Raw genomic sequence first — 23,582 nt, 5'->3', positions numbered from 1 at the left:
TTTCTGGTAAATGCGACCATTGCATTAATACTCAAATATCCCTTCCGGTTTAAATACTGATGATCGGCATCTGGCGGCCTCATTAGTCTCACGTGTGTTCCGTCGATGCACCCAATTATTTTTTAGAAATATATTAAAAGTGATATATCCAAACTAATATAGAAAGACTGTTAAAAATAACTGCTTTTAAATTATTTTGATACCTCTAACAGTTTAGCTGCTACCCGATTCTTAAGTACCCTTGCACGAAATAAGCTGTGAGCCACTGTATATCGAAATCTGTTCAAAATAAGAATAGCTATAATTTTTCTGTGTTTGTACATAATCAACAGTGGATCCGAAAATACCTGCGCTCGATCCTTTCCTTTGCCAACTGTTCCCTCCGCAAGAAATCAATGGCCAGCAAACTTGCATCTTTTAAATTTTCTTTCCTTACTTAAGCACTTTACATATGTAAACAAACCAACTCGCATTCACAAACAATCGAATATGAGACTAAGCAGCTGACATGATCGCAGGGTTGTCACACAACTTACATTTTTTTACGGTCAAAATAATTGAATATTTTTGTACTTATTTTACAAGCGATTAGTCACAAAAATATTTTTATTTTTCCACTGATCAAATATCACTGCGGACGGCAGTTCGCGTTAGTGACACAAGCAGCACGAAGGGTGCGGAAGGCGACTAACTATATATACAGCTAAGTTGGAAAATTTGCTACGACTGTGCGATCAGATCGAGTTATATACCGATCGAAAGGTTTAGTCCTAACTTACTAAAAAACATACTAAAACTTTTTCTAATTCACCTGGGTCATCAGATACGGGGTGTGTAAGTGGGAGGGAAAAAATTTATATGATCGCAGCTTATAGAGCCATTGGGTCTTTTTGGTAAAATTTTGTATTTTTTAAAAATTTTTATCAAAAATACGCGTCGATTGATACCTCGATGACCCAAATCCGATAACTGGTTCAAAAGATAAATAAATTTGAAAATTTTAGTGAACTTCTCAAAATGAAATGAAAAATCAGTTTGTTTGTCTCTTTGCATCAAAGCGCTAAAGAAGCTTAAACGTATCGATGGGGATTTATTCCTTTTCGAAAATTTAGAAATGTTTGTTCTACGACTTTTTGAAAAAACCGCTAGCTTAGCGGGAAAACGCTAAGTCCCGGTAAAATTGAAACCTCAACAGTTTCCATACCATAGAAGCTACAGATATGTTCTATATATCATTGGAAATGTGTGTTTGAGAGCTTTTAAGAGTACCTTTTTTTCTAAGGTACTCAGGTAACATTTTACAGGTGAAATAAAGTTTTTTAGCTTACATTTTGGCGATTTTTGATAAAACGGCTATAACGATTTCTGTTAGAATGCTGTAATACGTACAATTTCGCATTTTTTGGTATTTGAAAAATAAGTTTTTGTTGAGGGTTTGGAAGATATTACCTGTTAAGTGAATAAATACATTTTTCTATCGGTCGAAAATCACGTTTTAGTACGAAAACTTTTTGGTTTTATGAGATATCTGAACCAAACTGATACAATATGCATTGAACTTGGTTTTATATATCCTGACCAAAGTTAGTTCAAATCGGACTTCTATATCATAAAGCTGTCAAAGGACCGATCGGGTCACAATTAAGTTTTAGTATGAAAAACTTATTTGTTTAGTGAGATATTTTAACAAAATTGATAGCATATGCATTAATTCAGTTTTCAAAATAGTTTTTTTATTAATTTATATTTTTAATTAAAAATTTTTGATTAAACTGAATTTTGTTAGTCACAGAATTGGATATCAGAAATTTTGGGGCTAGAAATTGCTTTCGTCACTAGAATTTTACCTCGTGTAGAGGTTTTTTTTGTGGTAATACTATACCTTTGGGATCGACTTTAAGAACAAGACAAAAATAATTATACATTTCAGTACATTTTTTGGTGAGCGGTACTCTTTGTTGCCGTTCTCGTTTTGAGCGTTTACTTGGACTAAATACTTCGGTGTCAACTAAGACGTCACCTTAAATAAGTATACCATGTACCTGAGCACGCTCTCGTCAGCTGTTTTTATCGAAATATGTACATGAAATATTTATCGAAAGTTTTCTTTGTTGTCAATGTACAGCTGCAGCAGTAGCTGTTTCAATTATACACAATGTATGCTGCCTGCTCTGCTCATAAATTTTATTATTGATAAGCTGGTTATCAACTGTTGTTAACGATATTATTTTTTTTCACCGTCGGAAGAAAAATGTACTTACATATGTCATTATTGTGTATTAAGTAAATATTTAGCATATTGTTGCATTTTCAATGGCACTTAGTAGTTGTATATGAGAAACAGTTGGTTTTGTAGTTCTTTTTTAAAGCGATAAGTGTTACGTAAATTTAAAGCTCGCCAAATCACTGTTAACGTTAAAGCGCATTAAAATAGTGTTTATAAAGGCGGTTTAAGGTTACTTACTTTCAATTAAAGCAACGTAAGGCACTGTAAACACATGGTAATAGTGTGCACCAGGAATTATCACAAGTATTAAATTTTTGTGATACTTGATCAGGGAGCATGTTTCCTAGTGAACGCACCCAATGTTAAGATGCTTGCAGTAATCATTATTATAAATATCTTAAAACTAATTTACATCAACACAATAAGACTAAATTATTCGATAATTATTTAATGAAATTTAGATCGCAAGGCAAAAAACACGCCTAACAACGACGAAGATCGAACAAATATGACTAAATTTTTAGCCGAGTGTAAGGGATCAAAAGCCCCGACATGCTCCCCTTGCATATGCTCTTGATCTTCTCCAGGGTATAATCAAAAAATTTATTTTATTAGTGTAAAGTGGCGACTGTGTAGAAAACTTTGATGAAAAGAGTAGTATTGATAAGTGTAATCAGCTAACGAGACGTTGTTTTTAGTCATTCAGTAGCGTACTACATATAAAGACAAACACTTCGTGCCTGTCACAACGACTATAATGTGCGACGTCAACCAGAGTCAAAAATTTGCTATACTGGACTGCGATGGCGGGAGCGATGACGCTTGGGCCCTACTCATGCTTCTCCACGCGGAACAGAGCGGATACCTTCAGCTGTTGGCAGTGACCACTACCGGATGTGGAAATACAACTTGTGAGAACGCGGCCCGTAATATGAGACGTATACTTAAAGCTTGCTCGAGAGAGGACGTAAGTAAATAATTAATACATAAGAGTATAATCACTTTTATGGGCACAACTCTACCATGTTGTCATAAATTATTTTTTATATACATACATTCATATGTATAAGCTAGAGGTGGTATTTTTAGTTCAATTCACTGAATAAGTTCAATCGTTCATTTTCGAGTCGTGAACTAAATCTGTCATTTCGTTCACTAGGGCTTGAACGATGAACTATCACAAAGAAAATATCACTGGATAAAAGCACTAAGCAAATAACCTATTGAGAAGTCATCCCATACAACTGAAAGGGTCTCAGCTAACAGCATGACAAGGCGTCCACTGGGAAGTTTTTCGGTGGACGTGTTGTCTGAAATTATTTTTGGTTTCGATTCAGTTGGCTGGCAGAGATCGTTGCTGGCACAGCAAGCGAAACACAAAACATGCGTGCTATGAAATACCGAAGCTAAGGGAATAATTTTGCCGACGAGACCACCATATACTTATTTCATCATGGCTGAGACACTTTCAGTTGTATGGGATGACTTCTCCATAGGTTATATGCTTAAGGCCTGGCTACACTTAGAGCGAAACGACCGCAAAATCAAAAACAAACGATAAATGCCAAAAAAAAAAAAGGAAGAACGCAGCAGATATGAATAGATTTAAAAAAAATAAAACAATACTTTCTTCAATGATAATATTAATTAAATAAAATTGAATATATGCAATAAGCATTCATAACTATGAAATTACATAAATACAAATAACAAACATAATTAATTTAACGCTTTCCTGCATTTTATTTGGTTAAATTAGTTTTTGTCATTTTGTTTTGTTTATGAACAGCTAATTAGGCTTAACAGGGCATAAAAACAAAGCAGGGTCGCTTAAATACGTATATCGATAACAAAACATAACATAACAGCTTATTTTCAACGAGGAAAAAAGGGCAAACGTAACGATTTCAGTTCGCTCCGAGTGTAAAGTAGGCTTTAGTGACAAAAGTCAACATCTGACTTTGGGGGTATTTCTGAAACAGATTTAGATATGGGTTCGTTACAGATTTGGTTTCGCCGACCAGCTGCTCACAGCTGCTCTATACAAAATGTGAAGTGTGACCAGCCAAATTAAAAAATACCGAAAATGTGGTCACACTAAAAGTTTTCACAAAATCTGCTCTGAGGCAGATCAAAATATTGGTGAGATTTCTGAAACAGATTCGGATTTGGTTTTGTTACAGATTTGATTTCGGCGATCAGCTGTTCACAGCTGCTCCATAAAAAATGTGTAGGGTTGCCAGAAAAATTTAAAAAAATATACGGAAAGTGTTGTAACCCTAAGTGATTTCACCAAATCAGGTCTGAGGCTGAATTCGCTTTGATTTCATTTCGATAGTATGTGAGACAGTGCATTTCAATAACATAATTTGGCCACACATGGTGTTTGTTAACATTTTGTTGCGATTTTAATATGACGAATTGCTTGATAACACTAGGCAACAAATTTGAACTTTTTGGCTATTATAAGAATCAAACCCACTTTTTTAATAGATATTTAATTAAGAAAATTATGATTATTTCTTAGCTTTTTTTTTTAGCTTTTTTCACTTTAAAATTCGAGAAAAAGTCAAAACAAAATTATTACATTTTAATTTATTTTATTTGCATAGCTGCATTAATTACACGTCATTAAAGATATCATTCATTAAAATCTATGGAGAGACGGCGATATAATAATATTTTGTGTCTAGGCATGTTTTTGTCGACTTTGATGACTTCCTTGTGGAGCGGCATGACCTTGGGTATGAAATTTTTTTGTAATTTTTGAAATATCTGAACCAATCTCACACAATATCAATTTCTTGTTATTTTACACATTTTGACCATATTTGGCTCAAATCGGTCTACTATATTATATAGCTGCCATAGAAACGATCGGTCGAAAATCCATTTTTAATATGAAAAGTTGTGTTATTTTCTGAGATATATCAACCAATCGCACAGGTTGTATATCTGGTAATAAGTTATATATCTCTACCAAATTATGTTCAAAACGGATCACTATTCAATATAGTTGCTGTAAGATCGAACGGTCGAATATCCACCTTTGGTATGAAAAACTTTTTATTTTCTAAAACAGCGGTGGGCAAGCCCTTGCTCTCGCTGCTCCCAGTGCTCCGACTACAACAACAACTTTTGACGCTGCGCGCAAATCATTTATGACCCCCCAATAAAACTAAACAGCAAACACACAGCAAATGCTCGAGTTTCGGCTGCGACGCGTACGGTCATAAAAGTGTTCATTTTGCTATGATTTATGACTTCAGCAGCGTCTTGTACACTGTGTGAAAAAGTAAAGTTGGTTTTAATGCTTTTTGATGCAAATTGTGTATTCTATGTTGTCCTTTATATATTCACCAAATCAAGTTTTATTATGAAAAACTTTTTTGTTTATTAAGATATCTTAACTTAACTTATAAAATATGCATATAAGTTGGTCTTATGCATCCTTTCCGAAATTGGTTCAAATCGGTGCACAATCACTGCGGACGGCAGTTCGCGCTAATGACTTTAAAATTTAAATTTTTCTATCGGTCGAAAATCACGTTTTAGTACGAAAAACTTTTTGGTTTTATGAGAACTCTCAACCAAACTGATACAATATGCATTTAACTTGGTTTTATATATCCTAACCAAAGTTTGTTCAAATCGGACCACTATATCATAAATCTGTCATAGGACCGATCGGTCCAATAATAAATCTTAGTATGAAAAACTTTTTTGTTTTACGAGATATCGTAACCAAAGTAATAGAATATGCATTTAAATTAGACTTATAGATCCTGACCAAAGTTGGTTCTAATCGAACCACTATATCATATAGCTGTCATAGGACCGATCGAGCGAGATCCAAGTCTTAGTATGAAAAACTTTTATTTTTCATAGTAAGTACGGGGTCTCCGACAGTAGAGTATGCTCGGGTGTAGCAACGTGAGCGAAGCGAGCAGGGGGCGAAGCCCCATAGTTTTCTTTATAATTAAAATAATTTTTTTTTAAATATGAAATACATTCAACAACTTAATTTATATATTTTACTATTTGCCTGCATTAATGATAAAGTTACAATGTCAAAAGCAGAAGCAACTGCAAAAACTTCTCATATCCCACAAAAAAAACCTCTACACAAGGTAAAAGTCTAGTGACGAAAGCAATTTCCAGCCCCAAAATTTCTGATATCAAATTTTGTGACGAACAAAATTCAGTTTAATCAAAAAGCTAATATTTAATTTTTTAGAAGCGATTTTCAAACGCCGCACTATGGCGTATTTCAGGAAATTAGGTGGCAAAAATTTTTAACTTTAAAACCCAGTGAGATATCGGTCTAAAATTTAAAATATATATTCTTAACAGTTCAAAGAAAATTTGGACCAAAAAATGAAAGAAGGCGCGGCATAGGAAAGTGCGTAAATTAACGTTCAAACGAAAAAATTTCATGTTTTTCGACATTTAAAAAGCGATAACAAATTTTAAAAAAATTTAATACAACATAACTTTTTTTTTTTTTTTTGGTTTTATTTTTAGAATATTATAAAGGTGCTAAAAAAATTTAAGTTAAAAAGAATGTCTCTTTTACCTTTAATTTGCGCTCTTTCTCATGACACGCTTACTTCTATTTTGTGGTCGGCATTTTCTCTGAAGTGTTCTTAATTGAATCTCCAATTTCAGACCGATATCTCGCCCAGTTCAATAGCTAGGACCTTTTCCTATCAACTTCAGCCAATCCTGCTATAGTAAAGCATTTGAACGTTCGAAATTATTTGCTCCTGAGCATAGGCTATCTCTAAGGCCTAACATGAAAAAATACCGTGGGTTGTGTTACTAAAAGTCAAAAATCTCCAGTCGGGCACAATTGTTGCAATGTTTTTTTTTAGTCCCTTCTTGAATATTCACAGAATCAAAAACAAATGTCGAATTTGGTGGACTCGACTGGACTCGGTTTTGAAAATCAACCTTTAGTTGAAAAAGTGCCCAAAATTATAGATTCATAGCAAAAATAAAAATATATATTTTTAATATCCTTTTTTTTATATTATCTATTTACTTTTAAATATAAATCAGTTTAATAAATAAAAAAAATTTTATACTAAACCTCCCCTCGATTTAAAGATATACTGATCAAAAGTTGCACTCAAAACGCATATTTTCTCTAGTTCAGAAATGTTTCGAAAATTACCCTAACTTTTACTTTTACTTTCCTGAAATACGCCATAGTGCGTCGGTAAACTTATGTTAATCACGTGGAAAAAAAAAAAAATTTTACTTTAAATTCTCACAGCAGAACAGAGTTGCATTTAAAAGCTTTCGTGAAAATCTTTCCAAGTTCTCAAAAGAATTTTAAATTAAATAGTACAAAAAAATCACCGGAATTTAAAAATTCTGACTATCGTGTTGCTAGATCCGACGTTTGGCTCACTGTGCAATGGCAGCTATATGATATAGTAATCTGATTTTACCCAAATATGCTTAGAATGTATAAGAAAACAAAGTTTTGATAATCTATAAAATTGGTTAAGATATCTCAAAAAACACAACGATTTGTTATACTGCAGGCCTAGTTACACTGGAGCGAAACGACCGCTGAATGAGAAACTTTATATAAAAAAACAGCGATAAAGTTTTATACTTTTATTTTTACGTGGAGTTTTCATTCCGCGATTCTTTCGCTTACAGTGTAACAAGCCCTTAAAGATCAAAATCACTCCACCTGTATGTTATCAAAACTGTAAAAAACATCCCTAGCTATAAAATGTTTTAACGTCGTTTCTTCATAGATTTTAAATATATTTTAAACGACGCATACTAAATGCAGCAATACAAATACAAGTTCAAACCATATGTGTCACATTTTTTCGTGTTTTTCTAGAATTGTTAAGTCAAAAAACCGTGGTACAACTATCAGATTATATTCAAAACTACGTAAAGCGGTTTCCATTACACACTGGCCAAATCGCGTTATCTTTGGCATAAAGTCGAAAAATGCAGACATCGAGTTGAAACTTGGCATACTTAATAAATAATAAGCAAAATATGTAAACAACATTTTGAGGTCATTTGACCACTCCTTCTCTGACCGCCCATAAAAGACCACATTGCGGGTACATAATCTTCATATAAAAACGAAAATGGCAGAGATTTATAATAATTTTTGATAGTGTAAAAAACTCAAAAATATGAAAATATAAGTATTAAGTGAATTATGACTAATTTTTAGGTAGTCTAAACTACATTTACATTCGGATATTGTCGATCAACCGTTCAGCAGCGTTGCATTTGAGAACTCAAGCTTACATGCAAATTGAAAGTACCGAAAAGTCCGCAAAAAGCATTACAAATATTAAATAATAGACACTATCTACTTTATTTTAACATAATTTGCAAGTCGCAGAAAACCGCAGAAAGTTAATTTTAACTCCACAGAAGACGCGCACTTTTGTTGAGCTTTCGTGATTTTTGGATAAAATAAAACAATACACATAAATGACAAATAGAAAATTTATAAAAAAATATTTTTTGGTTTTTCCATTCTACAAACTCTGACCTTCAATATCCATTATTTACAATAAGTTTTGCTCCAAAAGCGTGCAAATGCCAAGCGAGCAAAGTCAACAAAAATTTCCCGCCAATTTAACCAATGCGAAAAGCTGACTTAACACCTGACTTTGTAGCCTGATAAAAATTGCACGGTCGCAGTTATATCGAAAATAATTATCAATTATTCATAGATAAAGTTTTTACTTTGCTTCTGTTAAACTAATATTTTGTATTATTTCCATGAAATTTTCGACTTTATGCCAAATATTTCGCGATTTGGCTCAGTGTGCATTAGGGACATAACAACTTTATCTTATAATAAAACACAGAAATATTGAAGATTTTGAGTTCCAATATATTGTGGGTGTGCTGCAATGCATTACATTTTATGAATGAAATTCGATTTCGGTCATATGTTCACCACGAGACTTTTTACAGTTCAAGTTCATCCAATTTTGGAAACAAATAGTCTGCCACGATAGCGCTCTTAAAGTTGCGACCACCGACTCAGAATTTCGGTAGTAATTTTGACATTAACAGTTCATTAAAAAAGTTTTTGGCTGCGTTCATATACAGATACGAAATTGATATGTCCCTATTGGAAAACTGTTTATAATTACATTGCAGGTATCCCATTCTCGAGTGATGTTGACAAATGTATGAGCACAAAACGGAAAAACTCTACATAAGAAAAATAAGAATGTATAATAAAAATTATATTAGATCAACTTTAATGGATATTCTATAATGCTACTTAAGCAACTCAAAACGAATTCTTGGTGTTCCTGAAAACAAAAAACCATTGATTTCTCCATACTAAATACTCCATTTTCTCCATTGCTTTCAAAAAAATTCTTAAGAGATTTGACATGATTAAATATTTATTAAATTGAAATAAAATATCTTTAAATTGAATTAAAATGCATAAAAAATAATGTTCGAAAATATTAAATCACTAAAATTTTAGGAACACCAAAAATTGGAACGGTTGTTTTCAAAAACATTTCTCTCCAAAATCTCTAGAGATTTCTGGAACCCACCTGAATATAGACCTATTGGGCCTGTTTCGGGCAGACCAGATACAGGAAGCCAGTGTTGCCAATGCAACACATAAAAATAAACAAAAGTGGAATGGTAACTCTGTTGCGTGCATTGTTTAAATTAAAAAAACGTACTGCTGATTAGAACACATTGAGGAGGCATGGGTAATGGAAAATGTAGGATATTCAATGTTAAGTAACTCAATATATTTATATATTTTCTAGATTTCTCTATTTTTTAAATAACAATAAATAAAATTTAAATAAATAGAGTTCACAGATGGTTTCAGTGGTATCCTTTATTGTAGCTATTTTATCCTAGTTGAATAATTCCAAAAATATTTGGCTTGTTTTCAAATGAATGGCGGCTATTTTTGTCATATGGTGTAAGAAGATTGAAAATTTCATTCTTCTTACAGGCAGCCTAGTGAAAGTCAGCTGTTTCACTAACAGTGTTGTAAACCGACAAGCCCTTTATCTAACTTCCACACCGTTTTTTTGTATGGAGTTGACACCTCGCGAACAACATTTTTCAACTTTCCGCCGGCGAAAATTTCTGGTCTACTCGAAACAGGCCTATTATCACATTAATTTTATTTTTCCCGCATAGATTCCCATTTATCTAGGCGCAGTGGAACCATTAATTGGCAATAATGTCGCTGACAAGAAGTATTTTCATGGATGTGATGGATTCGGCGATTGCCTGGAAGAAAAAAGTTTTGAGCATGTGTCCAGCTTTGTGCAGTCCAAGCACGCTGTCGTCGCAATTCGTGAGCTGTGCCAAAAACGACCCCAACAAATAACAATTATTGCGATAGGTCCCCTTACCAATTTGGCACTAGGCTACTCTATGTATGGAGAACACTTTGGACGTGACATCAAGGATATTTACATTATGGGGGGAAACTATAAGGGTGTCGGAAATTCATCACGCTGTGCAGAGTTCAACTTTCATTCGGATCCCGAGGCGGCTCATTCCGTACTACTAAAAACACGCTGTCCAATTACCATACTGCCATGGGAGCCGTGCACTAAAGACTATTTCAACATATCACTTGTAAATAACTAATTTTCTGTCACTAGATTCCGACTCACATTCATTTATTTTTTTTAGAGTTGGCGACTGGATGAATTTGGTAGTCGTACTGGATTTCTTAATCAACTTGCCATAAATATTCTAACCAAGGTAGAAAGTGCACAGTGGCTGCCCGTGCAACAACATGGGTTTGATTGTTGGAATCCATGCGATGCGTTATTAGTGGCATCATGGCTTTTTGATAAGCAATTTGTCCAGAAAAACAGCACTTGGCATGCAACAGTCGATTTAACAGGCACATACACCCGTGGACAAATGGTACTTGATCACTTAAGGGAGGTAGAAAGATTTCCAGAAAATGTTCGTGTTATTGAAAAAGTCGATGATGTGTCTTTCAAGCATATTATTGAGTGGATTGCTGGCTTACGAGATGCACGTTTCTTATTTGTCTCTAAGTAAATGAACATCTGTATATTCATTTCACAAACAATACCCAATAAACTACGACAATAAGGGCATTGCATATATAAATGATTGGTTATTTAAATAATTACTAGGGGTCTCCTTCACCTGCTTGCTTGAAGAGTGAGAAAAGGAGCACTTCATATATTTTTCTTGAGTAAACTGCATCAACACAAAAACAAACTACTGTAGAATTTCAATAATTCGGAAATATGAAATATAATATAAAATATTATACCTGGACACAAATTTGTTGTTTCTGTAATCCAGTCACATTAGCGTTTTTGTATGTAGAAAAAAATTAAAGTAGCAAAGTAAAAAATTAAAGTACTAAATATGAGCAAGGGAAGGCATTTGAACTGCAGTAAACGCACATTATATACTCTTGGCGTATTTTTACTTCTTTTAAGAACTATAGGTCGTTTTTTTTAATTGTCAACAATTAGACGGTTTGAAGATTGCAATTGACCGAAAGCGACCAGAATTGGCCAATAGAAAAGGTATAGCGTTCCATCAGGAAAACGCTAGACCACACACATCAATAATGACACGCACCAAACTTAGGGAGCTTAGGGTGGAAGTTTTAATGCATCCACTATACAGTTCGGATCTAGAACCAAGCTATTAACGTAATTTTTTGTGCTTACAAAATTTTCTTAATGGCAAAAAAAATCAATCAATTGAGGACTGTGAAAGTTAATTGATCGAGATTTTTAACAGCAAGGATCAGAGCTTCTTCAAGAGTGGAAGTTTAAAACTATGTTATCCTTAAAATGGCAACACGTCTTTGAACAAAACAGGACATAGTTGACTTAAATCGGACAACCCAAGCCGTTATAAATGAAATGTGAAAATAGGGTCTAAAAATGGATTTCTTTTTCCCCAACCTAATAATATAACATTTTATGTAAAAAAAACGAAAATACTTATAATTGCAAATATTCACGCTGCCCGCTGTTTTAAATGTTTCCCTGCAATTTGACTTTGGAAAAATCGCCAGATACACATAAAACTGGCAGGAAAAAAACAAGATTTGACGGGAAATATGCTAGATTTGGCAAAAAACTTCGAGATTTGGTGGGCAAAAGCTAATCTGTGAGTTCGGCTATGAGACGCAAGAATCAATAAAGTTTTTCAAACAAAAGTTTAATGTGAACAAGATTGTTCCTATGACAGCTATATGATATACTTATCCGAATGTAACCAAAGTTGGTCAGGGTGTAACATATGGTTTAAAAAAAATATATTCTGTACGTTTGGTTGAGATATCTTAAGAAACAAATTTGACCCCCTCGCAATTTGAATAATGCAAAACGCCGTCTTATTGCACTATGTGCTGTGAAAATTTCAGCCCCTAGATCTTATGGTTTTTGCTATGCAATGATCCGTGAGTCAGTTAGTCAGTCAGTGAGTCAGGGCAAAGATTTTTATATATATAGATATTATATGACCATCACAAATTAATTTAACAACTACTAATATATTTTTCCCGTCGAGTTCTATTTCATAAAATATATAACATTTTTTTGCAGTCCATGGGCTGTAATCTTAAATTACACTATGCAACAGCCAAAAACTAGCACGAACCAAACCCATTCGGCACTGCGTGAAAAGTTAAAATACCCGTTACTTAAAAAATAAGTAAAAGGTTATATTGTGTTCGTTGGAATGTATGTAACAGGGAGAAGGAGGCATCTCCGACACTATAAAGTATATATATTCTTGATCAGCATCAATAGCCGAGTCGATATAGCCATGTGTGTCTGTCCGTCTGTCCGTCCGTCCGTCTGTGTGAGCGCCTAGATCTCAGAGACTATAAGATACAGAGATACCAAACTTTCACCCACAGACTCGAAATGCGTTCTAGCAGGTCAAGTTTGTTTCAAATTTTTGTCACCCCCCATTCCGCCCCCGCAAATCGCAAAAACCGTTCGTTAGTCTGAATAAACAACAGTATCTCAGAGACTATAAGAGATAGAGTAACCTAATTTGACACACAGATTTTTATAAGCCCCACGCAATTCAAGTTTGTTTCAAATTTAAGCCACGCCCCCTTCCTCCCCCACAATTCGCGAAAAACCACCACACCCACAGTTTTTAAGATAATACGTTTTTTGTGATAATAAACGTTATCTGTTAGTATTATCTATTATCTCACTAAATCGCATCAAGATCGAACAAGTAGAACAGCAGTTATGGCGATTTAATGTTTTCAAAGTAATACAAGTAATTTATTGAAACAAAAGGATCTCAGAGACTAAAAGAGATGGAGTAACCAAGTTTGGCACGCAGATTTCTATGTACCCCACGCATCCTACAGCAAGATCAGACAAGTAGAACAGCAGTATTAACGTTCTTAAGTTCTTGTAGCTAAATAAACTCCTTAGAGTATGCAATAATTTTAATATTGTTAGACTTAACAAAAATGCATCAAATAATTCTCAACTGGTTCTGACGACGCAATTATGATATTGATGCAACCCAAATGGTACTGATGATCGGGACTGGCATCTCTTGAATCAGCTGTACATTGCTATGCTCCACGACAGTAAACCAACAAAAGACACAATTTTTTGTTGTTGCCAAAGTTATCTCATACAATATTTTGTAAACCATAAAAGTTTGAATTGTTTTCAAACTATGAGAACTTTTCTCTTAGACCTGAAGCAGTTGCTACTTGAATTAAACATAAAGCAAAAGCCTAGTCGATATACCTTTTTGTGTCTGTACGTACATCCATCCGCCCGTACAACAAACCTCTTTATGAGGCAAAAGTCTAGTGATGAGAGTCTTTCCATGCCCCAAAATTTCTGATATCCAATTTTGTGACAAACGATATTCAATTTAACCCGAACAGCACTGAGAAGTTGTTTTCGAGTTTCTTCATGAAACTTTCAGGCCTGATAAATTTGAGGACGCTGAATCCGAAAAAAAAACATTTGTCAGGATAATAGACAGGACCATTTTTTCGGCTGTTACCATATGGTAACGCCAACAGGGTACAGGTATTCTTAATACTACAAATTACAAATATTTGAAAATAAGTCTAATCAACAAAGTTTTATCCAACAGGGGGGCTCCTCCTTGGTTCAAATCGGTGCACTATATCGTATATATAACATAGCTGTCATAGGAACAATCGGGGTAAAATTTACCTTTAGTATGGAAAACTTTATTGTTTTCTGATATATCTCAATCAAACTCACAGAATATGCATATAAGTTGGCTCCGTACATCCTGACCAAATTTGGTTTCAATCGGTTCACTACATCATATAGCTGCCATAGGAACAATCATATTTTGTGAACAAAACAATACCGAAATGCGAATTAAATGTATGGAAAAAACCTGTAACCTGTCGGTCCTAGCGTAAATTTACCGAGAAAAAGTGTTGCTTATTCGGAACTATTTTTATAATTAAAAAGAGCATTCTTCACCTTTCAAATGATGTGTGCATTGCATTTAATTCAGAACTAAAATTAGTTAAACGATTTAAATTTACTTGCGACAAATGCCGTTTTTTTGCACTGCAGAATATAGTGAGCAACTTAAAGCGCATTTTTCGATTAGCTAGCATCAAGAGATTGTTTCAATCAACTTTTTGTCAGTTAGAGACAACAATTTACTCTTAGAATATCATATTATAGTTAGTCTTATGTTAATATGATGTCTAAAAATTAAGTTTTAGTAAATGTCTATTCCGTGTTACCATATAGTAACGCTGGGGCATTCGGGTTAATATATAAATTTAAAACAAAATAAATAAATTTAGAAGAAAAAAATTACATTCTGCACCATGCGCACAGAGGTTGAGCTTCTTAGTAAATAAAAACAAGTGGGAAAGGCTATAATCGAGATCCCGACAATAGGATACCCGTTACTTAATTTAAATATATATAAAAGTATTGTAAACAAATTTTTTTTTAAGAAAAAATGTTTTTTGAGAATTAATTATTATTATTTAAATTTATTATTATAGGCCCTGAATCCCCTATTGGGGCATGGCTTGTTGCTCAATTTGCCTCCTCCTCCTAATTATGAGAATAGAAAAGGAAGGCTTTTGTCCAAAATTGGAAAATTAGCAGCTTCTTCAGGTTAAAAACTGAATTTGGTTATTAACAGCTTCATGGTCACAATTGTTTAAACATCCTCAGGTTATCAACTGCTTTATATTAGCAACTGTTTTGGTTTAATTCAAGTAGCAACTGCTTCAGGTCTAAGAGAAAAGTTCTCATAGTTTGAAAACAATTCAAACTTTTGTATGAGATAACTTTGGCAACAACAAAAAATTGTGTCTTTTGTTGGTTTACTGTCGTGGAGCATAGCAATGTACAGCTGATTCAAGAGATGCCAGTCCCGATCATCAGTACCATTTGGGTTGCCTCGATTGGCGATTCAAGCCGAATGTCATATTTGCGTCGTCAGAACCAGTTGAGAATTATTTGATGCATTTTTGTTAAGTCTAAAAATATTAAAACTATTGCATACTCTAAGGAGTTTATTTAGCTTTAAGAACTTTAGCACGTTAATACTGCTGTTCTACTTGTCTGATCTTGCTGTAGAGTAGCATGATGAATACTAATATCAACCATACCCAACAATTGTAAGGGTATTTTAATTCAAATTAAACAACAACCCATTTAGCGACACTTTGTTGCTAAACATAACTCAAACCAAAGTACAATTGAAATATGATCGTCCACTCATAAGTGGCCTGTCCATAGCGTGATATATGCAACGTCTGCATATTCCATCGCATACCATTTCTTTGTATTGTGTAATGTATATGTACAATGTATATGCTTTAAGTGCAGGCATATATGTATACGATCGCTGCATGCTCCCGCTCTGCCGCTGTACTCAGCGACAGAGACATATATCCAAAAACCCTAATGTTAAGCTCTAATACATATATACTTTATGTACGCCGCTGCGCTGCCGCCGGCTTCAGCAACGTAGCAACGCGCAGCATTAGGCTAAGTGAATATTAAAAGATCATTGAATAAAGGCACCATAAAGTATTCGGACGTGTTTTTCATCGGGTAGTAAAAACCTATCTTTTACAGTAGGATGCTTGGGGTATATGGAAATCTGCGTGCCAAATTTGGTTACTCTATCTCTTTTAGTCTCTGAGATCCATTTGTTTCAATAAATTACTTGTAAGTAATACAAGTAGTACAAACATTAAATCGCCATAACGGCTGTTCTACTTGTACAATCTTGATGCGATTTAGTGAGATATCAGATAATACTAATAGATAAAACGTATTATTTTAAAAACTGTGGGTGTGGTGGTTTTTCACGATTTGTGGGGGCGGAAGGGGGCGTGGCTTAAATTTGAAACAAACTTGATTTGCGTGGGGCTTATAAAAATCTGTGTGTCAAATTAGGTTACTCTATCTCTTATAGTCTCTGAGATACTGTTGTTTATTCAGACTAACGAACGGTTTTTGCGATTTGCGGGGGCGGAATGGGGGGTGACAAAAATTTGAAACAAACTTGACCTGCTAGAACGCATTTCGAGTCTGTGGGTGAAAGTTTGGTATCTCTATCTCTTATAGTCTTTGAGATCTAGGCGCTCACACAGACGGACAGACGCACATGGCTATATTGACTCGGCTGTTGATGCTGATCAAGAATATATATACTTTATAGGGTCGGAGATGCCTCCTTCTCCCTGTTACATACATTCCAACGAACACAATATACCCTTTTACTTATTTTTTAAGCAACGGGTATAAAAAAAAAACTCAAACAAAACAACAACAAAAATAAGCAATTTTGTATGGAAACTTAACAGATATAAAAAAAAAAACTAGTTGAGTCTCCAAACTAATTTTTTTAGCTAAATTCTTGATAAATTGCCCGCTATTTCGGGTTTTTTTATACCCTGAGCCCATTGAAAATGGGCAAAAAATGGTATGTGTTTGGCAGAATGTATGTAACAGGCAGAAGGAGGGGTGGCAGACCCCATAAGGTATATATATTCTTGACCACGATCAACAGCCGAGTCGATCTAGCCCTGTCCGTCTGTCTTTCCGTCTGTTTGAAAGCGTCGATTTTAGATACTTTGGAATGCAGATTTGTGAATACCATTCGCAGGTCAAGTTTGTTTCCAATTTTTGATGCCACGCCCCCTTCGCCCACAAATTGCACAAAACGATTTACAGGCGCAATTTTTTACATAGCACTCCCTAACTGAACAATCAGTTGAGAAGTATGCGTATACGACCCTAAAAATTTCAAAGCGATTGACCCATAAATAGAGAAGTAATTTCGGAATTTACATTTAATTCAATAATTACATTTGCATGGCAAATCAAACGTGCGAGCAAGACAGCATGTATACGTTTGTATGCAAGGCGCGCATAAAGACAGTACGAAATATAACCCATTTTCTTTTGGGTTGCGATTTCAAGTACTATATGACCTAGAGACTTCAAATTTGTTATGTAGGTTCCTGGATACCATACGCAGGTCAACTTTGTTTTCAATTTTAAGTGCCACGCCCCCTTCGCCCACAAATCGCACAAAACGATTTACAGGCGCAATTTTTGACATTGCACTCCCTAACTGAACAATCAGTTGAGAAGTATGCGTATTAAACAACACTAAAAATTTCAAAGCGATTGACCCATAAATAGAGAAGTTATTTCGGAATTTACATTTAATTCAATAATTACATTTGCATGGCAAATCAAACGTGCGAGCGAGACAGCATGTATACGTTTGTATGCAAGGCGCGCACAAAGACAGTACGAATTAGTACCCATTTTGTTTTGGGTACCAAATAAGAATCAAGCGATAAGCAAAAATATTATCGATATCATGTAATGAAAGTGTTTATGTATAATTTATGTATATACAAATATACAATTTGATTAAAATATAATTGTGTTAATATATAAATCTCACAAAAAAAACCTCTACACGAGGTAAAAGTCTAGTGACGAAAGCAATTTCTAGCCCCAAAATTTCTGATATCCAATTTTGTGACGAACAAAATTCAGTTTAATCTAAAAATTTTAAATAAAAAAATAAATTAACACAAAAAAAGCGAAAATTGGCATTGTGCACTGTGAGCAAAATAGGTGAGCTTTTTTGTACATAAAAATTACTTTTTGAGCAGTGCCGTTACCTGAGTACTTTAGAAAAAAAGTTTAAAGGTACGCCTAAAAGTTCTCAAACACACCTTTCCAATGATATATAGAACATATTTGTAGCTTCTATGGTTTGGAAACTGTTGAGGTTTCAATTTTAGCGGGATTTAGCGTTTTCACGCCAAACTAGCGGTTTTTTCAAAAAGTCGTAGAACAAACAATTCTAGATTCTCGAAAAGGAATCAATACCCATCATTACATTTTAGCTTCTTTAGCGCTTTGATGCAAACAGACAAACCAACTGACATTTCATATCATTTTGAGAAGTCCACTAAAATTTTCAAATTTATTTATCTTTTGAACCAGTTATCGGATTTGGGTGATTGAGGTATCAATCGACGCGTATTTTTAAGTAAAATTTTTAAAAAATACAAAATTTTACCAAAAGGCCCCAACAGCCCCATTAGCTTCAATTATTTAAATTTTTTCCCTCCCACTTACACCCCCGTATCTTACGACCCAGGTTGGTTAGAAAAAGTATGCCATTTTGTAAGTTAGGACTAAACCTTTCGATCGGTATATAACTTGATCTGATCGAACAGTCGTAGCAAATTTTCCAACTTAGCTGTATATATTGTTAGTCGCCTTTCGCACCCTTCGTGCTGCTTTCGTCACTAACGCGAACTGCCGGCCGCAGTGATATGTATTTTTGCATTGCAAAAATCAGCAGAAGCTGATAGCTATTCATGAAATTGCATGAGAGAAAAAGCGATCATTTTGCAGCACTACTTTTGCATCTTTGCCGAGTACTCAAAGCTGCAAAATAATAATTTTAATTATTAATATTTCCGATTCCTACACATATATATAATAAGTATCTGCTTATTATCGTTGTAAAAAAAAAACATTACATTTTCCGCTTTAAGAATCTCATAAAATTTGACATAGTCTTTTATTTCAACATTCGCGCGCACTGCAGCAGCCTTTGGCAGGCTCAAATTTGTTGCGTAAGAGGGAGAGAGTGAGAGAGGAAAATGGGTGCTGCCAGATTGCAGGCTGAGCGAAGTTGTAGTTTGTGGCCACTCTTGACACACTACATCTATTGCAAGCGATTACGATACGACTTGCGATTTACCAATTTCAAATTAATTTTAAATAAGTTTAATATAATACCGAGTGATGTATTAGTTCAGTGAGGCATTAATAACGTAGTCTGCAGTGATAAGCACAGTGATTTAAGAAAACCGAAAGTTGTTCATAGTTTCGCGTGTGTAATTTTTATACCCTGAGCACATTGAAAATGGGCAACAATCAACTTTTATAAAAGAGTACATGGGCTCAGGGTATCCTACTGTCGAGCGTGCTCGACTGTAGCCGCACCTCACCGCGAGCGAAGCGAGCAGGGGGCGGAACCCCCTTTGTTTTGATTTGGAGATGGCCCAGCAAAATATACCTTTACCCAGATTTGATTGCAGATCAGCTGTTCACAGCTGTTCACAAATGCTCCATACAAAATGTGTAGGGTTGCCAGCCAAAATAAAAAAATTCAACGAAAAGTGTGCTAACTCTAAGAGATTTCTCGAAATCAGATATGAGGCTAATTTCGTTTTTATTTCATTTAGTTAACATGTGAGACCGTGCATTTCTTTAACATTATTTGGCCACACTTTGTGTTCGTTTAAATTTTGTTGTGATTTTAATATGGCGAATGTTGAATGCTTTCTGCACTCCAAGAATTGATAATTTAATAACTATATCGACCACTTTTTGCAAAAGTATCGTATGTTCCAAAAATTGTAAATTGTTGAGGAGACATTTTTTTTAGTTTTGTCGTGTTAGGGTGAATACATCGCTTCCAAATTTTAACTGCACATAAATGTTTTTTAGCTTTTACAAAAAAAATAATTTTGGAAGACTATATGCATCTTTTTTCTTTTTATCCAACAAATTGGAAAATAATTTGCATTTTCATATCTTTATCTTATGTCAGATGAACAGCTCGTTTCCAGTGATTGCTTAACCGGCTAAGTCATTTCATGTCATTTCCTTGAAGAAAAAAAAGGCTTTTTGCGATTTTTATAAGGCTCAGCTCAGCTTCGGAAATTTTCCATGCAAGAACCCACGTGTATAATATGTTTGCATTAGTGGCACTCATGTTCACGAAATTATAGAAAAGTCCCTCATCATATAGTAGAATAGCTTTCTTAATGTTTCTGCTCTTCGTCCTTGGATTGCAACTGCCCATAAGGCCGTCCATCAAAGGGACTCCTTCCAATGTGATTATTGTATTTCTCATTTATTTGGAGGCATCTGATTTCTATATATAGCTTCTGCATCCTACCATAATGCAGTGCTTTAGCTCTTTCCTCATTATGATTGGCTCTGAGGAGTGGTGATATCCTAACATATACTTATTTATATAGATGCCAGCCTACCGCACTTGTTATCATTTCACAATACCGAACTTATGATAACTCCCTGAGTCTTGGAGCAGAACTCGAAATCAGAAGTAGACCGGATTTGAGCACTAGTTGGTTCAAGTATGGGCAATGAAGATCGAATGCTGTAGAAACGCTTGAAGCATGCAGTTGTTGATGAGGATAGTTCTTCTATATCGATGGGTATAGGACCAACACTTTAGGTGAAACTGTTGTCTGAGTGTCTTGGGAAGCATTAAATGAGCGGCATAAATCTTGAAGGAATGCATCGGAGTTATCATTTTCAATAATTTTTGCAATTTTCTAATCGGTTTTAGAATAGTCTGGGTTTCTAGATTGAATATTGTCGACAACACAATCGGAGTCCGATCAGTATTATAACTACTAAACTTATCATCGCTTCCAGAGAATCTACCCAGCAGTTCCAGACCTCCAGGAAATGTTGTGGAATCCATGTGGATTTGTCCCTAATCGATAAGGAAACCATGTGGACAATTTATGAAAAACGTTATGGACTTTAACACTTCGTTCAATAATGTGTGTGACTGACACATAGATGGCGGCACTAGTACTAAATCTGTAGCGACCCAGTGGCGGCCTCTATCGACAGAATATAAAAGCTAACACCAGAACATATAAGCAGCGCCAGCAATTATCGATAACTTGAATCGCCCCTTTTGAATCAATCTTCTAACAGCGACGCGCACAATATTTGTAACAAAAAGCTTTCTAAATTATTCAATAAACAATATTATCCGAAAACAATAATTAGTGGTTATAAACAACCATAGTGGTGACCCCGACGTGATCTGCGACAATCTACATCAGTGCAGCACAAAATACATTTTGCCAAAGAAGTCTTGCGGTCGATTTCATCAGGTGGTGAAACACCCGCCATTTTGTATGCACGCACCGCGTTACAACTTACGCGCATTAAAAGGAAGGCGACTAAGTTTCTGCGAAGAAGGAAATCAAAATCAAATTGCAAATTTGGCTAATCCGGACGCATTGGCCCAGCAGCTTCAAGATTTGCAGCTACAGCTAGAGGACCTCCGCACAAACATTCCTGTGCAAAATGCGCCCCACGAGCCGCCGCAACGTGCCAAAATTCATCTGCCTAAGTTTACACGCAACAGCCCTGAGATATGGTTTGCACAAGTGGAACGCGCGTTTCGCCTGCACAGCGTTAGCGATGACACTGACAGATTTGACTTCGTTGCAGTGCATCTCGAAGAGGATGTGGTATCGTCGATAGAAGATTTGATTTTACGTCCACCTGCTACGGACAAATACGATACATTGAAGGAACGTCTACTGCAGAGATTCGCCGAAGCTCCAGAGTCTAAGTTGCGACGTCTTCTGCAAGGTGGAGGAACCTCTGGCCTAAAACCATCCGAGATTCTGGCTCATATGCGCCGCCTCGCTCCGGACCCTGGCAGTGAAAGCGTAATACGCAGTCTGTTTTTAGCAGAAATGCCTCAGACGATTCGGCCGCTACTTTTAGTGTGGGATGAGAATGACATATGTAAGCTGGCCAAGCTCGCTGACAAGATGCCCGAAGCTGTCGGCACAAGCACTACGTACGCAATTTCGTCCTCGCCACAGTGCCCTCCACTTGCGGAGCACACAGTAAAAGCTGTTGGCGGCTCTGGCAATCTGAAAGAGATTTCAGACTCTTTGCGCTGTCTGACTGAAAAGTTTGAGAACATGCAAAAAGACATCAAGCGCCTACAGTCCAATCAGTCTCGTAACCGAGGCCGCAATCAGTCACGCAGTCCTGCACGGGATCAGCAGAACTTAAGTTCAGGAAACGCCGATCGTCAAGCCGACACGCAACAGACAACACTCTGTTTTTACCACCAGAAGTTTGGCGATAATGCACGAAAATGTCGCTTGCATTGCTCACTTCATCAACCAGCCTTAAACTAAATCAGCTGTCGTCTACGGTGCTGGCCGGCGACAGCAACACCTCAACCAGCGACAACTCCATTTACATAACCGAACGCCGACTACATATTAATGACCAATCATCCCGCACCAAATATCTCATCGATTCCGGATCGGTGGTCTCTTTAATACCACGAGCGTTGGTAAATCATAAGACCAAACAAGGCGATCTTCTCTTATACGCAGCGAATCACACGCCGATTTTCACATACGGATATCAAATAGCAAAGTTAAACTTGGGACTCCGTCGTAACTTTACATGGCCCTTCATCATCGCAGACGTACAAACGGCAATCATTGTTTCAATAATTCGTCGATGTCACAAATCCGTCCTTAAAAACTACACATCAGCACGACGTTTGTCACTATATTGAGACTAACGGCTGTCCAGTGTCAGATCGTCCCCGTCGACTCGCGGGTGAAAAACTAGATGTCGCTAAGAAGAAATTCAATTTTTTAATTGAACAAGGTATATGTCGGCCTTCGAACAGCCCATGGTCCAGCCCTCTGCATATGGTGTCCAAAAAGGATGGCGGTTGGCGAGCTTGCGGCGATTACCGCAAACTAAATGCTGCCACGACACCGGATCGATATCCCATCGCCCATATCCACGACTTCACCGAGAACTTGCACGATAAAACCGTATTCACAACGCTCGACCTGGTAAAGGCATATTACCAAATACCGATGGCCGAAAACGACGTCCAAAAAACTGCTGTATGTACTCCATTTGGTCTCTTCGAGTTCATGTACATGCCTTTTGGATTAAAAAATGCAACACAAACGTTTCAACGATTT

The 23,582-nt window shown here is 35.7% G+C and overlaps 2 protein-coding genes across 3 annotated transcripts in view; one reads left to right on the top strand and one right to left on the bottom strand.

Moving 5' to 3' along the window:
• LOC117792076 (glutamine-dependent NAD(+) synthetase) overlaps positions 1–23,582 on the bottom strand; it is a 146,228-nt gene that overhangs the window by 43,560 nt on the left and 79,086 nt on the right. The window lies entirely within an intron of this gene.
• On the top strand, positions 2,706–11,368 carry LOC117792089 (pyrimidine-specific ribonucleoside hydrolase RihA). Its single transcript, XM_034632056.1, has 3 exons — positions 2,706–3,194; positions 10,412–10,858; positions 10,916–11,368. Exons 1-3 carry the CDS (start codon positions 2,985–2,987, stop codon positions 11,294–11,296), a joined length of 1,038 nt encoding a protein of 345 aa, XP_034487947.1. The 5' UTR covers positions 2,706–2,984; the 3' UTR covers positions 11,297–11,368.

Source organism: Drosophila innubila, chromosome X (assembly GCF_004354385.1).
Source record: "Drosophila innubila isolate TH190305 chromosome X, UK_Dinn_1.0, whole genome shotgun sequence".
Lineage (NCBI taxonomy): Eukaryota > Metazoa > Arthropoda > Insecta > Diptera > Drosophilidae > Drosophila > Drosophila innubila.
Note: the sequence above shows the minus strand (reverse complement) of the source record. Positions and strands in the feature narration are given on the sequence as shown.